The sequence below is a fragment of the Felis catus genome, chromosome A2 (assembly GCF_018350175.1).
Source record: "Felis catus isolate Fca126 chromosome A2, F.catus_Fca126_mat1.0, whole genome shotgun sequence".
In the NCBI taxonomy this organism is placed as follows: domain Eukaryota; kingdom Metazoa; phylum Chordata; class Mammalia; order Carnivora; family Felidae; genus Felis; species Felis catus.
The window spans coordinates 25939925-25961736 of NC_058369.1; the positions used below are offsets into that span (position 1 = coordinate 25939925).

At 37.2% G+C, this 21812-nt stretch overlaps 1 protein-coding gene across 34 annotated transcripts in view; it reads left to right on the plus strand.

Moving 5' to 3' along the window:
- The window catches only part of SLMAP (sarcolemma associated protein), a 150793-nt gene that overhangs the window by 123244 nt on the left and 5737 nt on the right, over positions 1–21812 (plus strand). For 24 of the 34 annotated variants that reach the window (XM_019823363.2, XM_019823352.2, XM_019823389.2 and 21 more), the window contains 5 exons: positions 9719–9841; positions 10895–10969; positions 13145–13465; positions 13897–14014; positions 17698–17869. In XM_019823363.2, coding sequence (XP_019678922.1) covers positions 9719–9841; positions 10895–10969; positions 13145–13465; positions 13897–14014; positions 17698–17869 — 809 coding nt within the window. The remainder of the gene's footprint in view (positions 1–9718; positions 9842–10894; positions 10970–13144; positions 13466–13896; positions 14015–17697; positions 17870–21812) is intronic. The other 10 variants (XM_019823404.2, XM_045051741.1, XM_045051745.1 and 7 more) reach the window with 1 other exon arrangement.

Genomic DNA, 21812 nt, shown 5'->3' on the forward strand with positions numbered 1-21812 from the left:
GATAATAAGCTGCATCCTGGTGGTTGTTTAAGGACAGAGAAAGAAAGAATGGGCAGTTTTTTTGTTCCTTTTTGTTTATCTTGGAAGATGGGCAGGAAAGGCAATTTGAACCTCATGAAGGAAGTATCATTTGAGATGGTCCTGAAAGTGTGTCATACACATATGGCCTATTCAGTGACAAAAACTGAGTCCTGAATCTGGTTGGGATTCTAGATCCAACTGCCAACTTGCAGGATGTGTAAAGAACTAGGGACATTACCTAAATGAGGTGCTGGGGATACAACAGCGAAATCCAGAATGTGGAGAATTTTCTAGGACACACAAAAGTAAATTGCAAGGTTTGTGGATGAAAAGGAAAGGAGGATTGGGAAGCCTATGAATTAAAAGAGATTTAAGAGATATGTCAACTAAATGCAGTGTGTGAACCTTGTTTGGAACTTCATACAATCCAACTGAAAAAGAATTTGAGACAGTGGGAAAACTTTAATACAGACTAGATACTTGATATTAAGGAATTGCTTATTTGCAGTGTGATAATAGCATTACAGTTATTTATTTTTTTGTTTTTCTTTTAGAGATCTTTTTTGTTTTTCTTACCTTTCTTATCTATCGAGATACAGATTTTTTTAAGCGGGTATGATTATAAGAGGAGAAGATCGAGATACCTTCTTAGACAAAGGGAATATTAGAAACCACAAGCTAGATAATTTGGGTTGGGTTTGACAAGTACAATTAAAGTTTGTTCACATAATCATTTGAGTGTTTTGTAGATTGCAGTGATTCTTTTGGCAGAATTCTATAGCTTCTAAGTGCAGAAATGATATGATGAGACCTGTATTTTGGGGCAATTTGTTGGATGAACTGAATAGGTAGAGGCTGGAGGTAAGGCAACCAGTTAGGAGGCTTAGATAATCATTGAGAGTATGAACTAGAATGCCTGCTGTGAAAATTTAAACAAAGAACAAAATCCAGTTTGGGTCCCTGTTCTTGTCTTTATCATCTTTCCTTCAGTAATCTTACCTTGAATCTGTAGTCCTAAGGAACTGAATATGAGAGATAAATGGAAGTTAAATAGAATTCCAGCATTTGACCCTGAGTTACTAAAAGGATGGTAGTGTTATTAACAAGAATATTATTTCTGGAAGAAGAGATGTCCTGTGAGGAAAGTGATGGTTCAAGTGTGAAACATCACTTCCTGTTCACATCATTGAACAGAGAGGGTGACCTGAACATAGATTCTGGTTTGCCTGGAACCATTTATGCCCATGGTCCCAGCACAATTATTAAAAGTGCTTCCTTTCACATTCAGAGATGCTCCGGTTTTGTATTGTCATCCAAGGAACCAGAAATGCAGTTGGAAGTGCAAGACAGAAAGTAGGACCAGAAAGTCATTTTCACTTATTTCTGAGATATTTATTGACCCAAGAGATACAGAGATACGACACATGAGGAGGCTGCAGTCTTATGGAGGAAAGAGATATGTTGCTAATATAGTAAATGTTTTAATGGGTGTGGTAGAAACTTTGGAGAGTGCAGCTAACTTCCTGGCTAGGGCAGGGTTTGGGTAGAACAGTAGTCAGGATAGGCTCCCTAAATGAGGTGGTTAAAGATAAGTCAGAGTATGCCAAGAAGGGAAAAGGAGCCATGCATTTCTTTAAAATACTGCCTTCATTTACAAGTAGAAATAATGTTTAAAGTCTGAATAACATCTGTCAGAGACAGGGAAGTGTACAAGAACACAAGTGTGATGGAGCACAGGCTATGTGGCACAAATGTAATGAAAGGTAAGACTTGGTCAGAAAAAAGGCAGTAACGTGTTTGGGAATTTTCTGCATAAGAGAATTGGACCATTATAGCAGGGAGAACTTAAGGAGAAAGAAGAGGACAATGGGGAGGATGGAGGAGCCAACAAAAGAACCAGTTGTCAAGAACCCGGCTGGTCAGAAGGAATGGCAAAGAAGCAAGAACCGATAGTAAAAGGATGCTGCCAAACTTAAATTCATAGTTAGGGTGCCACCTAGGACTATCTCACATGGCTGCACATACTTATGATGGAAAAATGATCTTTCTGCACTGTGATGGTTATTCTTATCAACCAAGCCTGCAACTGCCAGACCTTCCAAAGGGACAGCAGTCGTAGTAGAAAGAGGGCACATTCACCTGGCCAGCTGCCTCAGCCAGATCACTTCTGTTAGTTGATGAGGTAACTATCATGACGTTGAGGCTACGTCAGCCTTCAACACACACATGCAAAATAGAACTTGGGAAGAAGTGCTTTGATTTGGCCCTTTTCCACCTGATCCGGAGTATCTCAACCATGTTTAAAGCAAAGGTCAGCTTTTAAATCAAACCTCCAGAATTTAAGTTAAAACCTCTAAGTTAAAACACCAAATTCAGTTTAGGATATCTTGTCTGTATTCTGTGTGCCAGGGCTGATTCATTTCGTGGGTTCTTCTATGGTGTGGATCTCTTTACAGAATTTAGCCTTAGTCTAAGAAAAGCTGGCCCCTAGCCCAGACTACATACACCAGGCAGTTCTAAGGATACACTATTTATGTGAAGGAGAAAACAGATTCTGTTAATCTTTCCACTTTATCATGGTTCCTAAAAAACATTTATTTCTGTTTGACTTGCACATCTAAATAAAATAGATTTGGCTTAGAAAGGCTTTCACTTATTTTCATCTAAACACTTTCCACCAGTCCTCATCACAACACTTTCCCCAAGATTGTGAAGTAGCTTCATACAAAAAAATCCCTTCCTGTGACAAAAGTAAGGCACTATGAGACAGGATCCAAGCCATAGTAAACTAATAATGCATTTTCCCACATAACCATATGAAATACAGTGTGCACTTATCAACCTTAGCAGAAAAAGATTTGCTTATTGGTCTTTGATAAAAAAAATTGGCACTTGGTTTTCTGTAAACAGGATCTGTACAGTACTTACTTGACTAGTTTGAATATAGTCTTTGTGTATATTATATTATATTATATTATATTATATTATATTATATTATATTATATTAGTAAAGATTTTTGATCAGTATCTTCAACTTCTATGATCAAACACTATGTAGAATTTGTATGTGTCCATTATTTGATACATGGCATCTTATTTGCTCTAATTAAAATGCCGATCCTTTTTCCTATGTGGTACCAAGAAATAATTTGCAAATAGTAAATCCCTTGTTAGCACAATTTATTAATGTGTAGATTATATTTAGTTTTCTGAAACATAATTACTTAATATAAAATCTGTTCCATTGTTTTTAGTTTAAAAAACAAGTATTAGTTTTGTTTCACAACATCACTGATCAAGGGAATTGTTCTGCAGACAAAAACTGTCTGCTTTAATAGACCTTAAAGATGGATTATATATGATTCTTCATTTATAAAATGAAATAGTTCTCTAGTTACTGTATTAATTCATATATGATTATTATGTTTATTTTTTAAATCTACACATTTTAGATGCAAATCTTTGGTTACCTTTTATATCATTAATCAGATAGTTAAGTGCCTATTGTATGTCTAGCATTGTTTTAGATGGAGTATATAGTATTTCCATAGAGTATGGAGCGTAAGTGTGAAACATATATGCATTTAACACGCGTTACTAAAAGGAAATCCCTGATAGGAACCCTCTTATTTCTGAAGAAAAAATAAGAGTTGGTTGTTAGGAACGGATGCTAATTAAAGCTGATTTCTGCGATATAACTAAGAAGTTACCATGGAAAGACAATTGGATTAGAGTGAGAATTCTAGTCCTCTCTCTACCACTTCCCAGATGTGTAAGCCATTTCAGATCTCTGGACTTTTATTTCCTCATTTGTAAAATGAAATGAGTAGGTCTCTTCCAAACTTTTATGTATCTATATGGGTTCATGCTCCTTTAAAAAATGAAACTAGGGGTGCCTGGGTGGCTCAGTTGGTTGAGGATTTAAGTTTTGATTTTGGCTCAGGTCATGATCCCAGAGTTGTAGGATTGAGCCCCACATTGGACCCTGTGCTGAGTGTGGAGCCTGCTTGGTATTCTTTCTCTGTCTCCCTCTGCCCCTTCCCCATTCCCACACTCTCTCTCTAAAATTTAAAAAAAAAATTTTTTTAATGAAAGAAAATGCTATTGAACAATTAAGAGAACTTGTAAAGAGCTTATCAGTTTGCTTAGGTTTTACTGTCAAGCTCTTCAAATCAGGCAAGAGACCACTGTGCACTAGGAGTTAGATGTCAGGGGGTTAGATGCAGAGGCTTCAGCCTGGGCTTTAAAGGATGGGCAGGCTTGGAGGAGTAAAAGAGAATGCATGAGCAAAAGTGTGTGAGGAAAGTAGTCATGAGGCAGAGCTACTAAGGAGACTAGTAGGGATTGAGTATATTAGTGACTAGTGGAAAATAAGTAATGACTGGTTTTGTGGAGAAATTTAGAAGTCAGATAAAGATGTCTGCACTTGATACAAAAGAAAGTCAATATAGGTTCTTGATCTAAGTAAGAGAATTGCTTTAATATCCCCGTGTAGGATAGAATGCAGAAGGGCAGGAAAGGTTAAGGGCAAGAATTTGGACAGAAATGATTGGTGCTTATTCTAAGATTGTAGCATTGGGATTGGTAATTTCACTTATCTTTTGTAATTATGAAAAATTTCAAACACAAGAAAAGTTGAAGAGTACCAAAAACACTCATATATTTATGATTCAACAGTTGTTAGTGTTTTGTCATATTTTCTTTATTTTGATTTTTTTCTTTTTTGTATGTATATGTAGATATGTGTTTTTAGAAATGCTTCTTTTGGGGCGCCTGGGTGGCGCAGTCAGTTAAGCGTCCGACTTCAGCCAGGTCACGATCTCGCAGTCCGTGAGTTCGAGCCCCGCGTCAGGCTCTGGGCTGATGGCTCGGAGCCTGGACCCTGTTTCCGATTCTGTGTCTCCCTCTCTCTCTGCCCCTCCCCTGTTCATGCTCTGTCTCTCTCTGTCCCAAAAATAAATAAACGTTGAAAAAAAATTTTTTTTTAAAAAGAAATGCTTCTTTTAACTTTTTATTTTAGTAAAGTATTTTTTAAATTTTAAGTGTATTTATTTATTGAGAGAGAGAGAGAGAGAGAGAGCAAGCATATGAGTGGAGGAGGGGCAGAGAGAGAGGAAGATAATCCCAAGTGGGCTCCACGCTGTCAGCATGGAGTTCGACATGGGGCTCAGTCTCACAAACCGTGAGATCATGACCTGAGCCGAAATCAAGACTTAAATGCTTAACCGACACCCAGGCACACCTTAACTTTTAATTTTAATACAGTTTCAGACTTAAAGAAAAGTTATAAGAATAGAACAAAGAATTCCATGTACTCTTCATCCAGATTTCTCCAAATGTTAACATTTCACTGCATTTGCTGTTACCACTTTACAGGATTTGATTTATCCATCTCCTTCCCTCCTCCATCCACCTTCCTCTCTCTCCCTGACCAATTGAGAGTAGATTGCAGACCTGATAGCCTTTACTCCTGAATACTCCAGTGTTTATTTCCTGTTTCTCTTACATAGCCACCATATAACTTTCACAGTTAGGAAAGTAACATTGATATATTACATGATCACATTCACAGACCTTATTCACACACATCTTGTCAGTTGTGTCAATAATGTCTTTTATAAAGAAAAATAATGTCATTATAAGAGAATATCTTGAGTCATACATTGTATTCAGTATCATGTGTCTTTGTTCTCATTTAATCTGGAACAATTCCTCAGTCTTTGTGTTTCGTGACATTGACATTTTTGAAAAGCACGGTTATTTGTGCAATGTTCCTCAGTAATAATATTGGACATCATATCAAGTGACAACTGATGTTGAATTGTTCTGTCACTGGTGATGTTAACTTTGTATACATATCCTGTTACTTCTCAACTTTTATCTACTTAGTGGTAGCATCTACTGAGGCTTCTTGCCTGAATCAATTATTACTATAATAGTTGCCAAATAGTAATTTCCTAATTCTCATTCCTTCTACATTTGTCAGCTGGCTTTCTAATATAAGGAAGAATTTTCTTCTCTTCCCTTCCCCCCCCCCTTCCTTCTTTCTTTCCTTCCTTTCTTTTTTTTTTTTTTTTTTTTTTTTAATTTTTTTTTTCAACGTTTATTTATTTTTGGGACAGAGAGAGACAGAGCATGAACGGGTGAGGGGCAGAGAGAGAGGGAGACACAGAATCGGAAACAGGCTCCAGCCTCTGAGCCATCAGCCCAGAGCCTGACGCGGGGCTCGAACTCACGGACTGCGAGATCGTGACCTGGCTGAAGTCGGACGCTTAACCAACTGCGCCACCCAGGCGCCCCTTTCCTTCCTTTCTTTATTTATATCATTGTGACATCATGGACTAATGTGTTATTCAGTGGCTTTATAACCTTTCTTTGTCATTATTTATTTTGATGCTCACATTGTCCCATGTTTGGCCAGTGGGAGCCCCTTGTATCTTTTCAACATGAACCAACCATTCTTCGAACCCTTTCCTACTTTCTGACCCAAAAGATGTTTTACGTTCATCTTGTACTTTCCTACCCTTAGCAATGAAATCAACAATTTCTCCAAAGAGCTCTAGTTCTCTTTCAGTGGAGAATAGTATTTAGAAACTAAGATCTGAGTATTTGGTGTGTTCATTGCTTCTAGGCCCACTCAGCAGACATTTAAGAAATAGATGTACACATATACTTATGCCCACACATATGTGTATGTGTATATATACAGCCTCATGTACCTGTATTTATTTCTACATCTACATTTGTCTACACATTCAGATCTATTTGAGTTCATACTCTAATTCGTACCCTATACCACAGGATTAATTTGGTCTTCCCTGTTTCCATATCTTTAATTCTATTCTCCAACGCTGAGAAACCTGGCTCTCTTTATCTACAGTATTTATTTGATCACTTTTAGAATATACAAAAAGCAGTTTCAGAGGTACTAATCAGTGCTTCTGTGGAAGAGAAGTCTACGTATAGATTTGTTTGTTCTTGGTTATCAAATTATTAAGATGAACAGTAGTTCTCAACGTGGAGCAGTTTTATCCCCAGAGGGACATTTGGCAATATATGGAAACGTTTTGGTTATTACAACTCAGAAGGAATGCTACTGGCATCTAATGAGTAGGGACCAGGGAAACTACTAAACATCTCATAATTGGCAGCTCTTTCTGCCCATGGATCCTGTCCCTGTGCCTTAATAAAATCACCTTTTTGCACCAAAAAACAAAAGAAAACAAAAACCCATGTCACAATCCACAGGACAGCCTCCTGAATAAAGAATTATTCAGCCCCAAATGTCAAAAGGGCTAAGTTAAAAAAAAAAAAAAACACAAACAGTGGCACCTGGTTGGCTCAGTTGGTTGAGCATCCGGCTCTTGATTGTGGCTCAGGTCATGATCTCACAGTTCCTGGCATAGAGCCCCACGTTGGGCTGTGGAGCCTGTTTGGAATTCTGTCTCTCCTTCTCTGTCTGCCCCTCCTCCTCCCTCTCTTTCTCTCTTTCTCTCTCTCAAAATAAATAAAATATAACTTAGGGGTGCCAGGGTGGCTCAGTCAGTTAAACATCCAACTTCGGCTCTGGTCATGATCTCACAGTTCCTGAGTTCGAGCCCCATGTTGGGCTTGCTGCTGTCAGTGCAGGGCTCACTTCAGATCCCCTGTCTCCCTCTCTCTCTGCCCCTTCCCCACTCTTGTGTGCTCTATCTCTCTCAAATAAACATTTGAAAAATAAATAAATAAACTGGGGCGCCTGGGTGGCTCAGTCGGTTAAGCATCCAACTTCAGCTCAGGTCATGATCTCATAGTTCGTGGGTTCGAGCCCCATATTGGGCTCTGTGCTGACAGCTTGGAGCCTGGAACCTACTTTGGATTCTTTGTCCCCTTCACTCTCTGCCTCCCCCCATCTCGTGTGTGTGTGTGTGTATGTGTGTGTGCGCACGCGCGCACATGCACACTCTCAAAAATAAATATTAAAAACTTTTTCTTAAGATAAAAAATAGATAAATAAAAATAAAATTAAAACACACACACAGAGAACCAAGAAATTATCCACTGAAGGATTTTATGTAATTTTTGGTGTGGTTTGTTTTTTTGTTTGTTTGTTTGTTTTTTGTTTTGTTTTGGTTTTTTTTTGCTAACCCACTTGAAAATAAGGTGCAGGCATCATGACACATCCCTCCTAAATACTCCTGACAATAACGACATTGTCCTACATAATGACAAATCCAGAGATGGGCAGCTGGGACTTTTGCAGACTCTAATGTGTGGTGTTAGAAGAGAAATTTTGTAGTTGCTGTGACAGTGCTCCTGCCAACTGGAAAATCTCTCTCTGTTTACATGCCTCCCTCTTTACCAAGAGACCATTTGAAGGAAGAATTGATAGGTTGACTAGAATAAATGAAACCAAGCTCAAAATTACTTTTCCCTGCAGGAAAAAGTAGGATATAGTCTAGGAGTATGAAAATATGGGTATGTAACATCTAAGACCAGCTGTAATCATATTGTAAACTTTTATTTTTAGCTTTTTTTTTTTAAGATTTTATTTTTAAGTAATCTCTATACCCAACCTGGGGCTCAAACTTACAACCCCCATGCTTTACCAACCAAGCCAGCTAGGTGCCCCTCTTGGCTCTTTTTTTAGTAGTTATGCCTGAGCTACTTGTAAGCCAAAGTAATAGTCAAATAGAATGCACTAGAAGAATATGGTCTAACTGATAATATACTTATTTTAGGCAGTGTTCAATAGCAGAAAATTTTGGGGCACCTGGGTGACTCAGTCAGTTAAAGCATCCAACTCTTGATTTCAGCTCAAGTTACGATCCCAGGATCGTGAGATTGAGCCCTGTTTTGGGTTCTGCTCTGACAGCACAGAGCCTGCTTGGGATTCTCTCTCTGCTCCTCTTCATTCACACTCATGTGCTTTCTCTCTCTCTCTGTCTCTATCTCTGTCTCTGCTCTCTCTCTCTCTCTCTCTCTCTCTCTCTCTTACACACACACACACACACACACACACACACACACACAAAACAAATAAATAAACTTTTAAAAAATTGCAAAAAATTTTAATATGGTAAAAGATGAGCAGAGTGACAGGAGGAAAGACATTAAAGGACGGGACATATTTGAGACGTAATGCTGGATCTAATTTATTTTGATAAAATCATTTAGATTACATCATTTAATTATTGAGCAGGTATTTGTTGTGTGTGTAGCATTGGGGAAATACTGATGACAAAGTGAGAATGGTGGAGATTTCTTATGTTTCCCACAACTGGGGAAATAATGCTAAAATACTTTTTCTTGAAGAAAAGTTTGTTTTTGTTTTCCATTTCCAGTTCCAAGTGAAATTTTACTGACTTGTTATCAAGCAATTTCAAAATAAAGAAGACTGGCATTATGCCCATCTTACTGAATGTCAAGCCTTACATGAGCTCTACATGAGTGAAATGTATAACTTAGTATATATTAATATGTTTTATAATACCATTGCTATGAATTACTAATATATATTTAACTGTACTTGTGTTCTTTGTCCAGGGCAAAATGACTAAAATGCTTAATATAATTTGCTTCTAAATTTTACTTAACTTAGTTGTGCTATGTTCTTTAACTGTGCATGTCTAAACATGAAAGAGATGGCTAATACGTGGATGTAGAGGTTATAGTGTGATACTGACTCTTGCTTTTAAAATAAACATATTTTTGTCAGATGACTTGCAGGGCGCACAGTCAGAAATTGAGGCAAAACAAGAAATTCAGCATCTGCGCAAGGAATTGATTGAAGCCCAGGAACTAGCTAGAGCAAGTAAACAAAAATGCTTTGAACTTCAAGGTGAGATCAAGATTACTTTGATTCTTTAGGGGACGTGGAAGCAATGTGATATCACTGAATCCAGAGGCGTGGTATCTTGTTCCAGACCCACAGTGTTATTGGATATGTGATCTTGGAACATTCACTTACCCTCCCTGAACTGGTATTTCAGATCAATAAAGTGGGGAGAGTCCCAGTTGCTCTACTTCGTTCACATTGTTGATGTGAAGATCAAGAAGGATCTGTACCAATAAAAGATCTTAACAGTTGATTATATATTAAGTACAACAAAAGGAAAAAACATCATGTATTTCACTTTCAAAGTTTTAGTTACACCTAATGTTGGCTCCTCAGTAGAAGATGAGGGAAGTTTACATTCCCTGTGATTTTATAGCATATTCTTCAGTAAATGGGAGGAACCAGGCAAGATAAAAGTATAGAATCTCTCGCTGTGTCCCAACCACTTTCTTTTCTAGTAGTTTACTTATCCATAGTGTCATAGGCTGGTGGAGTCATAACTGTTATTCTCCAGAGCTTACATTTCCATATCTTTCGCAATAACTACCTAGTTGCAGTCACTAGTATCTTAGAAAGTCTTAGCAAAACAAAGAGAAAATAAGTGGCCTGTGGAGTCCTCATTGTTCTCTAAGATGGCCTTCCTGATCTGGAGGATGATTCACATCCCCAGGAGGAACTCAGAACTTTCTGTTAGTCAGTACTTAACTTACCAAGTGCTTGACGGTAAACATAAGGGTTTTAAGTTTGTTTTTAAAACTTAAGCTCAAAAATGCTGATTAACAACTAGCAAGAATGCTTCTCATGTAAAAAATAGCACATATTATCTTGTTGATACAAGGTCTAGAAAACTCTGCTATTCAATTGAATAGACTTATTACTACTCTTTTGTGCTCCTAAAATCTTTAAACTATCTAACAGCTAATACTGATAATACTTACTCCTTAGCTTTTGTTTCCTTCTTAGAAACAAAATTTAATTTCTTAGAAATTTCCAGCTGCTCAATTCGGAATACTTCCATTAACTCACAAAATTAGATATACTGTATTTTATTTTTAGCTCTTTTGGAAGAAGAAAGAAAAGCCTATCGAAATCAAGTTGAGGAGTCCAGTAAACAAATACAGGTTCTTCAAGGTATGGAACACCTCGGGGCTATTAGGGTTTATTATGGTTTGTTAGTAGTGATTCAAAAGGAATGGAAAGTAAGAGTTGGGAGGATTCCCATTTTTCATGTCTTTGGTTTGTCCCTAGAATCTGAGACTATAATTAGACCTCTGGGTAGGCTTTTTTTTTTTTTTAAGAAGATACAAGAGAAGATCCCCTAGTACTCCAATAGTAGATACTTCGATTGGGAAGAACATAGGTGAAGACATGGGTTTGGTAAAACTGTCACTTTCAGGGTTATGTAGTGAGTTACTACACAGGGGGCCTTTGGACAGGACACCAATTTGAACTGCTCTGTGCATCAGCACTTCTAGCTTGATGACATCATTTCTAATACACATAACACACTTGCATTACAACAAAAATTATATATCACATGGAAGAGCACAATGATCCCTGCCCTGCCTTCATTGGTAGAAGCTGTTCTTCATAGCCACCATTTTGCTTTCTCTTTGTGTGGGCTATCCAGAAATGACCAGAAAGATCCCTGCCTGCCAAAGGTTTTCTTCTAACCAGAGTTCCTGTTACTGTTAGGTTCTAATTGTGAGAGCCCTAGGAGAAACCTTTCTTTCCCCAACTATTGTAAAATTCCTAAAGCAAAATTAATTTGTCTTCACTGTCAAAGAAAGAACTAATGTTATTTTAAAGTTTTAGTTTGAGATGTAGGGTCAGAAGAAATTAAATAGTCAAGCAATCTCAGTTCAGAAAAAAAAGGAAATCACTGTCTGAGGCCTGTGATATTTGCCCTAAAATATCCCTGATAAAAAGCAGTCTTCTGGGTTTTATTTTTGAGTGGGAATTTGAGTTATTTAAAAATTTAAGTTTTATTATGGTCAAGTTATAATTTCTGGGATAGATTGTATATTTTTTTGAATAGAAAATTCTTTAAGCTCATTATAATTTAATGTTTTTATCCATTAGCTTATATAAATCTGATTTCAATCTATATTTCCATTCTGTACTGTATATGGGCAATTTTCCCTAAAGATTCTATAACTAGGGCTGCCTTTTGGCTTAAAGTTGTCTTACCTAGTCATCATTGAGTGCCCCCTAGTGCCAGTATGTGTATTTCATGACTTCATCCGCAAGCGTATGGTCCTGTTCATCTCTGGCCATTATGTCTTTTCAGATTTTGAACCTGTTAACCTCTCAATGCTTCCTGCAAACTTTTTAAAAGGCCTAATTTTTTTAATGCTTATTTATGGAGCAGCCTTACCCTTTCTCAGCCTTTCTTCTTAATTATTCTTCTTTTCTACCCTAAGGAATTTTTCTACCTATAGTTTTCTTGTGTTATAGTAACCAAGACTAGTTTTCTAGTTCTGAACCAAGTATTTTATACAGATTGTTTCCAGTTCAAGTCTTGAGGGCACAAGACTAAATCTTAAGGATACACCTCCTTGATTAGGCAAGCATTCATTAATGTTGTCAGTTCATTAATTCAACCAATAATTCTTGGTTGTTTGCTAGTACTGAGGATAGAGTATGCAAGAGATGTACAGTCAGTGGAAAAGATAAACAGTAAGCAAATATATAATGTGATATCCAATAAAGGCAGAGTAGTAGGCTAGAGAATGAGAGGGCTATTTTTAGATAAGGCATCAGAGAAAGCTTCTTTAAGGAATTGATATTTGACAGAAAATTGAATCAAGAACATCAAACTAATGCATACCATCTGACCAAGCAATTCTGTGTTTAGGAATTCGCTCTAAGAAAAAAATCAGGCTTGCGTTATAAGCAGTATTTTTTATAGTAATTAAAAACTGAACAGCCTAAAATATTTAAAATAAAGGATTAGTCAAAGAAGTCACAGTGTAACTTTTTTGTTATTAAAAGATATTCATCACCAATAGGATAGAGAACACCATATATGTTAGAATCCCTCTCTGTTTTTGCTTTTATATGTGTATAATTACATATAAAAAATCCAGAAGAATAAATACCAAATGTCAGAAGCAACTTTCTCTGTGTGAGAGAAATAAAAAGATCACTTTGGTTTTTTTACTCTCTGTATTTCTGTATTTTGACATTTCTGCATTAAACATGGATTGCTTGTATAGTTTGTGATAACTACAGTCTTATTTGGGCAGTTCATTTATTTGTAATTGCTTTGGACATAGAAAATGACAGATAAATATCCTTTTGTAGCCCAACTACAGAGGTTACACATCAATATTGAGAATCTCCGGGAGGAGAAGGACAGTGAAATCACAAGCACTCGAGATGAACTGCTTAGTGCCCGGGATGAAATTTTACTCCTTCATCAAGCAGCAGAAAAGGCTGCCTGTGAGCGGGACACTGACATTGCCTCATTACAAGAAGAGCTTAAGAAGGTGCGAGCTGAGCTTGAGCGGTGGCGGAAAGCAGCGTCTGAATATGAGAAAGAAATCACAAGTCTACAAAATAGTTTTCAGCTTCGATGTCAGCAGTGTGAGGACCAGCAGAGAGAGGAAGCAACAAGGCTACAAAGTGAGTACACGTATTTTACATAAAACTCTTAATTCTTGACAGTGATAATTTGCACAAAATAACCATTTGGACCATTTTCTCTTTAGTCCAACAACTTGGACTAAAAACTATAAAGCGATGTTTTTATATTGGGGCTATAAAAATTCTCCAGGTCTGCAAGTTCTACAATAAATTGACATTTTTTAAAATATTTTATTTAAATACTATTAGAATTATTTGCCATATAAAAGTGAATGGGAACAAAATATTACTGAAGTTCAAGGTGATGGGACTTACCTGAGGTATAGATGCAAAATAAACAGGAATCAAAAAATAGCCATGTATTTGGTGGGGGGAAAGGTATGTTTTTCTCTGAAATATTTCCCTTATCCTCTGAATTATTATGGAAATTATGTTCCTATATTAATGAATACGTTTTGGGACTATTTTAGGTGAACTAGAGAAGTTGAGAAAGGAATGGAATGTATTGGAAACCGAATGCCATTCTCTAAAAAAGGAAAATGTTTTGTTATCATCAGAACTGCAGCGACAAGAAAAAGAATTGCACAAGTACGCAAGAACTCTTTTTTAGCTTCAAAATATTTCTTTATCTTAAATTTTCATCTAAATTAAATTTAAATTTTATACTTAAATACCTTTTGGGAGCAATGTTCAGCCAGACTCTTTTTGGCTATTTGACAAGTTATGCACACTAACTGAATACTTCAGCAGTGTTTTATTTTTACTTCTACCTTCATCCTACATGTCCTTTCCTTTTGGTGCACTCAAGGAATATATATTCATGGAATACAACTCCCCATACAGAGCCCTGAACAAGCAAACAGCAAAGATGTATAATCAGTGATTGAATTTGTCCTATAAACTAAGTGATAAAAATTTCAAATACAAGTTGTTTTTCTTTCATACCAATGATCCCTTCTGTTAGTAAGGGTGATCAGAAGATTACTATAATAAAGAATTTGTAAGATTGAAAGATACAAATTCAGCTTTTGAATTTCACAGTTAGTTATATAAAGAGTAATGATATATAAGATCAATTATGGCTTTCTAATATCCAGTACCTTACAAACAAACCAACGAAGGCAATAAATTTATTCCAGCAAATTTAGTGGACTCCTGCTTCCCCACCAACATTTGATGTATAGTTTAAAGTTAATTTCTTCCTGGGGCTCCTAGATGGCTCAGTCAGTTAAGCGTCTGACTTCCGCTCAGGTCATGATCTCACGGTTCGTGGGTTCGAGCCCTGTGTCAGGCTCTGTGCAGACAACTCAGAGCCTAGAGCCTGCTTAGGATTCTGTATCTCCCTCTCTCTCTACCCCTCCACCACTTGTGCTCTGGCTCTCATAAATGAATAAACATTTAAAAAAATTAAAATCAAGCTCTTAAAAATTTGATCCATTCCATATTTTTTTTTTTAATTTTTTTTTTCAACGTTTATTTATTTTTGGGACAGAGAGAGACAGAGCATGAACGGGGAAGGGCCAGAGAGAGAGGGAGACACAGAATTGGAAACAGGCTCCAGGCTCTGAGCCATCGGCCCAGAGCCTGACGTGGGGCTCGAACTCACGGACCGCGAGATCGTGACCTGGCTGAAGTTGGACGCTTAACCGACTGCACCACCCAGGCGCCCCGATCCATTCCATATTTTTATTTAAACAATTTTATGTTCTAATTCAGAATGCGAAAGTAGTACATGTTTACTACATTAAAAAAATTTTAATGTTTATTTTTTGAGAGAGAGACAGACATAGAGTGCAAGTGGGGGAGGGACAAGAGAGAGGGAGACACAGAATCTGAAGCAGGATCCAGGCTCCCAGCTGTCAGCACAGAGCCCAATGCAGGGCTTGAACCCACGAACCATGAGATCATGATTTGAGCTGAACCGGACGCTTAACCGGCTGAGCCACCGAGGTGCCCCTGTACATGTTTATTATTGAAGTTACTCTTAATTAATCCATCTCCCTCCCCACAATACACCATAAATGGGAGTCCTTACTCTCCTGTTAACCTTGTGTTTATATCCTCAAGAGCATCAAGGTTAGCAAAAACATAGTGATCAAGGTAAGTTCCCATAAAAATAAGCTTTAGGGGAAAACAATAAAGAAAGGACTAGATATATCAGAAAATGGTAAGCCTCATCTGCTCATAAAGAGTAGCAATTGCAGTAGATTATACATTTTGAAAAATCAAGAACGATTGAAGGAACAAGATGTGTAGATTTATTCTGTAAGATGGCTTCTTACAATACCATGTGTTATCAATACTATAAAACTTCTTTCTCTTTCAGTGTCCTATCTTTCCAGTCTTTTGTACATCTGTGCAATACACATTTATGTGTTATACTTTTTAAATGTTCAGAGATAATTAATAACAAAGAATAAATATGTTTGTAACATCTAAAATTTTGTAAAAACAGTTCCAGAATCTGAACAGGACAAAATAAAGGCCCAGACACAACTATACACATGTGAATGTTTATGTATGTACCAACTGATGTTTGTGTTAACAGCACATTTGGGCAAGTTGTTTGGTATAAAGTGATTGTAAGGGAGGCAGACACACTCAAATTCTTTATATTTGGAATCTTAGTGAATCCATTTAGTTTGGTATTCTATCATAAGCAAGAAATACTTATCTTTGGGGTGCCTGGTTGGCTCAGTTGGTTAAGCATCCAAATCTTGATCTCAATTCAGGTCCTGCCCCTGATGTTGGGTTCTACATTAGGAGTGAAGACTACTCAAAAAAAAAAAAAAAGAAAAGAAAAGAGAAGAAATACTGATCTTTGATTACTAATATTGATTATCTGAAATTGTTCCTGCTTTGGGATTATTGATATTTTAAAGATTTAAACTTGATCCCTCATTCTTAAGATGTAATTAATCGGAATCTGGCAGATTTTTAAGTGCTGTTTTTTAAATTACTTCAAATTTTGTTGAAGCATCGAAAAGCAACAAACTCCTTATGAGTTAGAAACATACATCTTATAAAAATATTAGGTCCCAGAAGGGTGGAATATATTATATCATTAGTCAAGGTTGTCTGCCTAAAGTCACAAACTATTTAAGACAAATTAATTCTGTTTCTTAAGCTTTTCTGGTTTAGTGGCCCTCTCAATTTATTTGGTAAGCCACCTCAGCATTTAAGGCGCGTTTAGAAGTTAAGTCTTTCTTTACAGAGTCTTCTATGTCATTTAGTTCCTAGCTAGATTGGGCTGACATCACACTCGCCCCTAAGAATTGGCCTGGCATACAATCAGAATGGGACTTACGCTCCATAGTGCCTTGGTTGATAATATTGAGCCTGAATCTTATGATCCATTCTGAGAAGCATAAAACTGTCATTTTGAAAACTTTATTCTTCTTTAGCTATTTCTGTTGTAAATGGGAGCCACATTCTTTCAAACAGCTACACTATTTAGGTCTTTTGTTTTTTGTGATGCACAAGGAATTGAACAAAGAATTTCTGTTCATGCCTATCAAGCTGTTTTTGTAGTGTGTAAATTGGATTTTTTTACATCAAGTTATAAAAGTAATTATAGAATTTAAGCCGGAAAACAACCTCCAAAATTATTGAGTTCAATCTTCTTATTTGACGATGGAGGGCACTGAGACTCTCCTTGTGTTATTTGTGTCTGTGTAACATGGTGCCTGGCACAGATCTAAGAGCTTAGGAAATGCTTGCTCAGAGAAGTAAACTGCACCAATTAAGTGACTTGCTCAACATCTTACAACTTAATAGTGGCAGAGCTAGGGTCTAGAACCCAGCCTCCTGGTTCTTTGTTTCATGCTTTCTCCCCAATTTGGTGTGTCTTTTTTCTTTACTTGAATTGACAGTGGCTCCTAAGCTTTAAGTTTCTATTTGTCCAGTACTTAAGTAAATAAATAGTTGAAAAGTGTGCTATTTTCCTGGGGAAGCCCCACAGTGTATCTTTTCATAATACAATTAATATAACGTGATGTAACAAAACATGCAGTTAGTCACCTCCTACTTCTACTTTCAAGATTTCAGCCTCTGAGTATATTTGATAATCTGAAAATAGAACACAGCTTTAAACATGCAATTTTTTAGTGTATAATGCTTTTTATTTATTGAATGTATCTTACTATTTTTTATGTACTTTTTCCTCCTCTGAAATTTACTCCATCCCTCCTAGTGAAATGTATAAGAAATTGGACTTCCTGCTATGTCTAGTTTCTACATGAATTGAATAACTGTTAATATTTATGTTGCAGTTCTCAGAAGCAGAGTTTAGAGCTTACCAGTGATCTCAGCATCCTTCAGATGACTAGGAAAGAGCTTGAGAATCAAGTGGGATCTTTGAAAGAACAGCATCTTCGGGATTCAGCTGATTTAAAAACTCTTCTCAGTAAGGCTGAAAACCAAGCAAAGGATGTACAGAAAGAGGTAAAGCGAAAAGACATTATGAGCCCAATTATGGTTGGACTTAAAGCCAAAAGCAAATCAGATATTCATGCTAGTTAGAAATAAAGGGAAGCAGAAGTCCCATTACCTGTCACAAAGTTGATAATTGGAGCATCTCTGCCTGGTGATTTCTAGCTGTGTATCATGGTCCATATATAGAGAATTCATTAGTAGACTTTGGTCTCAAAAATACAAATATACAAAATTACATTAAAATTTTTTCTCTACCAGTTAGTTGACTTATATGAGAAGCCCTTTGTACCAGATTCCTCAATTCATTGTTTATCTTTCAAAGACAATATCATATTTAATTTGGAATACTTTTGGAAAACAAAGTGGGGCCTTACCGTAATGCTGTCTAAACCCCTCAGTGAAACTGGCCTGAAAGTTACTTAAAATTCACCTCATAGCCAGCCAGCCAAACACAGATCCTGTGACCTTTTACTTTCTTCTCCCTCACCTCCACCCCTTTTTCCCCTTCTTCCCTTCTTCACAAATATGCATGCTCACTTTTCATATCATTTGGCCTAAAACCTTGACTTGATTTTGGAGTAGAGACCTCACCCAGCCTCTTTCTGAGCAAAACCTTGAAGTTGACAATGAGGCAATGAGAGCTACATTCAGCCTTGCTACCTTATCCTCCCTGCATTGAGTCCTGGCCAGCCCAGGGGACCGAGAAGGCTGGTGCATCTTGACCTACTGGTCAGGGCCCACCCCAGTTATAGACTGACTCTCTCTCTCTCTCTCTCTCTTTCTCTCTCTCTCTCTCTCTTTAATGTTTATTTATTTTTGAGAGAGACAGAGAGTGCATGCACGAGGTAGGGAGGGGCAGAGAGAGAGAGGGAGACACAGAATCTGAAACAGGATCCAGGCTCAGAGCTGTCAGCACAGAGCCCGATGCGGGGCTTGAACTCACGAGCCTTGAGATCATGACCTGAGCCAAAGTCAGACAGTTAACTGAGTGAGCCACCCAGGCGCCCCAGCTGTAGACTGTCTTAAATGAAAGATTCATTATATATAGAAGGAAGTTGAAGACAACTCTTTGTCTTTAATAACAAATTTTCCCAAAATTGTTTTTAGAAGATCTGTTTAATCCAGTTTTTCTTTGCACTTCCCTTTCCTTGTAGTATCCTGAACGTGGACATGATTATTGTTCTTCTGTCTTCATGTTTGTTCTTAAAGAAAAAAAAACTGTAACATTTTTTATTTACATGTGGCCATATTGATTTTGTAACATGTCGTTTTTATCTTCTTGCTAAGGATATGCATTTTGGGAGAAATCTCATTTAGTTGGAACACAAATTTTGTGCCAAAGTAAATATCCTAGTATTTAATACTGTAAGCACTTTGTGCCCTTCCAGTCCATATGCCATAGTCCTTTCAAAATCTGGGAAGAATGCTGTGGTTGCAAGATGACTCTGTTGTATGTTACTATGAATGCACTGGCCGTTGTGTCGCATTATTTGTTTGCCTGTTTTCGGTCACTGAGCAATCAGTGAGAAATGCTTTAACTGCTTCCTCAAATGGCAGTGGCATGTTGTCACAGCATCTAAATTGTTGACAGCTCTGGATTGCATTAAATGCAGCGCATTTAAAAATATGTCTGAACTTGTCAATATGTTTCTTTTCTATTTTCTTGTTCAGTGTTTTCCATTGTGAAATGATGTGTAGTCATCACACTCCTTTGTAATGTAAAATTGCTTCTCTTTCTGTTTGTCCTGTCGTCAACTATTGGACACTAGTCTGTAACTAAAATGGTCTTTAATGAGATTCTTTTATGTGTGTAATCCACTGCAAATGAATTACTACTTTTTACTAATGCACATATATTTTCTTTCAACATTTCCCCTTTGTTCTCCTTTCTCTCATAGAATCATGCTTAATGTGCACAGTATCATGTATCTTCAGCACTGTAACAGGCTAAACTATTACAAGCTAAGCAAGCCAGATATGATTATTTTTATGAAGAAGAACCAAAGGTGTTGTTGGTAATATTGTGTGGTATTTCCCTCTTACTCAGAACTGAGCTCGTTTCTTACCTTGGAGCTAGAAAGCAAGATGGAGCAAAAATGATATCCAAGCCAGGTGTGAAACTAAGGCTGCAGAAGGTGACCTTTGTTCCAACAATTAAGTTTTATATACATGGCAACTTTTATTTGAACATTTAACCAAAAAGAAAGTACATAAGAAAGGAAATTTGAATCTTCAGTATTAAGAGGAAATAATGGCATATTGTCTTTATATTTGATTAAAAGCATCTTTATACTTGAATTTAGTAGGGATATCTATAACTTAAGAATTCATAAAATGTTGAGTATACAAGTCAGTCATGCAAAGACTGCCTCAGGAAAGTTGTTTGGCTTCACCACCTGGCTGTGGAGCAAGGGCCTGAGCCCTTGCACAGGCTGAAGGTAAACAGCAGGCACTCCCTGACTGGCTGCCTTCCTGTCACTCTGCTTCACACCCCCTGGAATGGAGAAATGATTAAGTGCTTTGGTGTAAAGGGCAAGCTGGATGTAAGAATAGTGGAAAAGGAACGTAAGGGAAAATTTAGGTCAGCAAAATCACTGTTAAGAATCAGATCATTGAGAACTGATTATGTTCTAAAAGACTAGTCTAGGTATGCTAAATTTGCTTTGGCAGCCTGCCAGCAGCCTTCCGCCTTCTGGAAGGAAGTCCACAGACCCCACAAAAAAAGGTGTCATAAAGTCCATGAATCTTACTCCTTGGCTCATTGTCTGGCATAATACCTGGCCTTTTCTGGGAATGTTGTTAGGTAACAGGGAGTTCTCTTCACATTTTACCTCCCTCTCTACACCCATATCTTTATTCCCATTTACTGGTGATCTCTCTGCTGACCCTAATCCCCCTGCTCTCACCTCTTCTGACTAATGTTTTTATACGTTTGCATCCTGCTTCATATTTATCTTTGGAGTGCATAATGACGAGCTCCTAATTAATCACTCCAAAGTATTTGCATTATTCAGAAGCACCACGTAAAGGTGTCTTTTATTGAGAAATTTCTGGGATATAGGAGGAAAAAGGAGAAACCTTTCTGGTATGCTGGACCCATGGTATATTTATATTCTACTCAGCCATGTCTGTCTGTCTTCCTTCTAAAAACCTTCAGAGATGGGAGAGTGGGGCAATGGAGGCTGAGACAAAGGCATAACCAGCAGCAGAACGGTTTTTGTTCTGTGACTGGGAGCCCAGCTTTCATGTAAGATGCAGTATCTAGAAGTAGAACCAATCTAGAATTCTTGCCTCCTGGGCCATTTAAAGTAGGGGCAAACTATGCTGTGTCTTGCATTGACCTCACCAGTGTTCATAGGATACACAAGTCTGTCTGAACATTAAATTATATTCAGTGAACTGATTTGCAGAGCAAGAAGTGGCATGTTTCACTATAGAAAAGTATTTATCAGGAACAGCTTCTTAAAAATTATTTATTGATGCTTATAAGTTTTAGGTAGAAAGATAGAAATGCCTCAGTCATAGTGGTCAGTACTTCAGATCTGTTTCTTTACTTCATTTGCCTAGAAATTCATTATCCAGAACACTTTAATACCCAGTGATGCTTGGGTAAAAGAAAGTCTGATGGGAGTTAATACTTTTTACTTCAAGACTAAAATAGCTTGGCTGACATTGGTTACCAGGATATAAACTCAGACTTCCTAATCTCACCATTTAATTAGCCTTCGGATTTTTTCTTCACTTGCCTTTCTTTTGGCTCAGTTTGAAAATTACTTTACTTTTCTCCTCTAATTCACTTAATGGAAAGAGTGACCCTTTATATTAGAAACAGATGACACAATGGTGATTTCTCTCTCTCTCTCTCTCTCTTTTTTTTTTTTAACTCCAGGGCCAGAAAGTTCTTACATAGAATAAAGTTAACATGAAAGACTTCCTATTATTAGTGCAAATG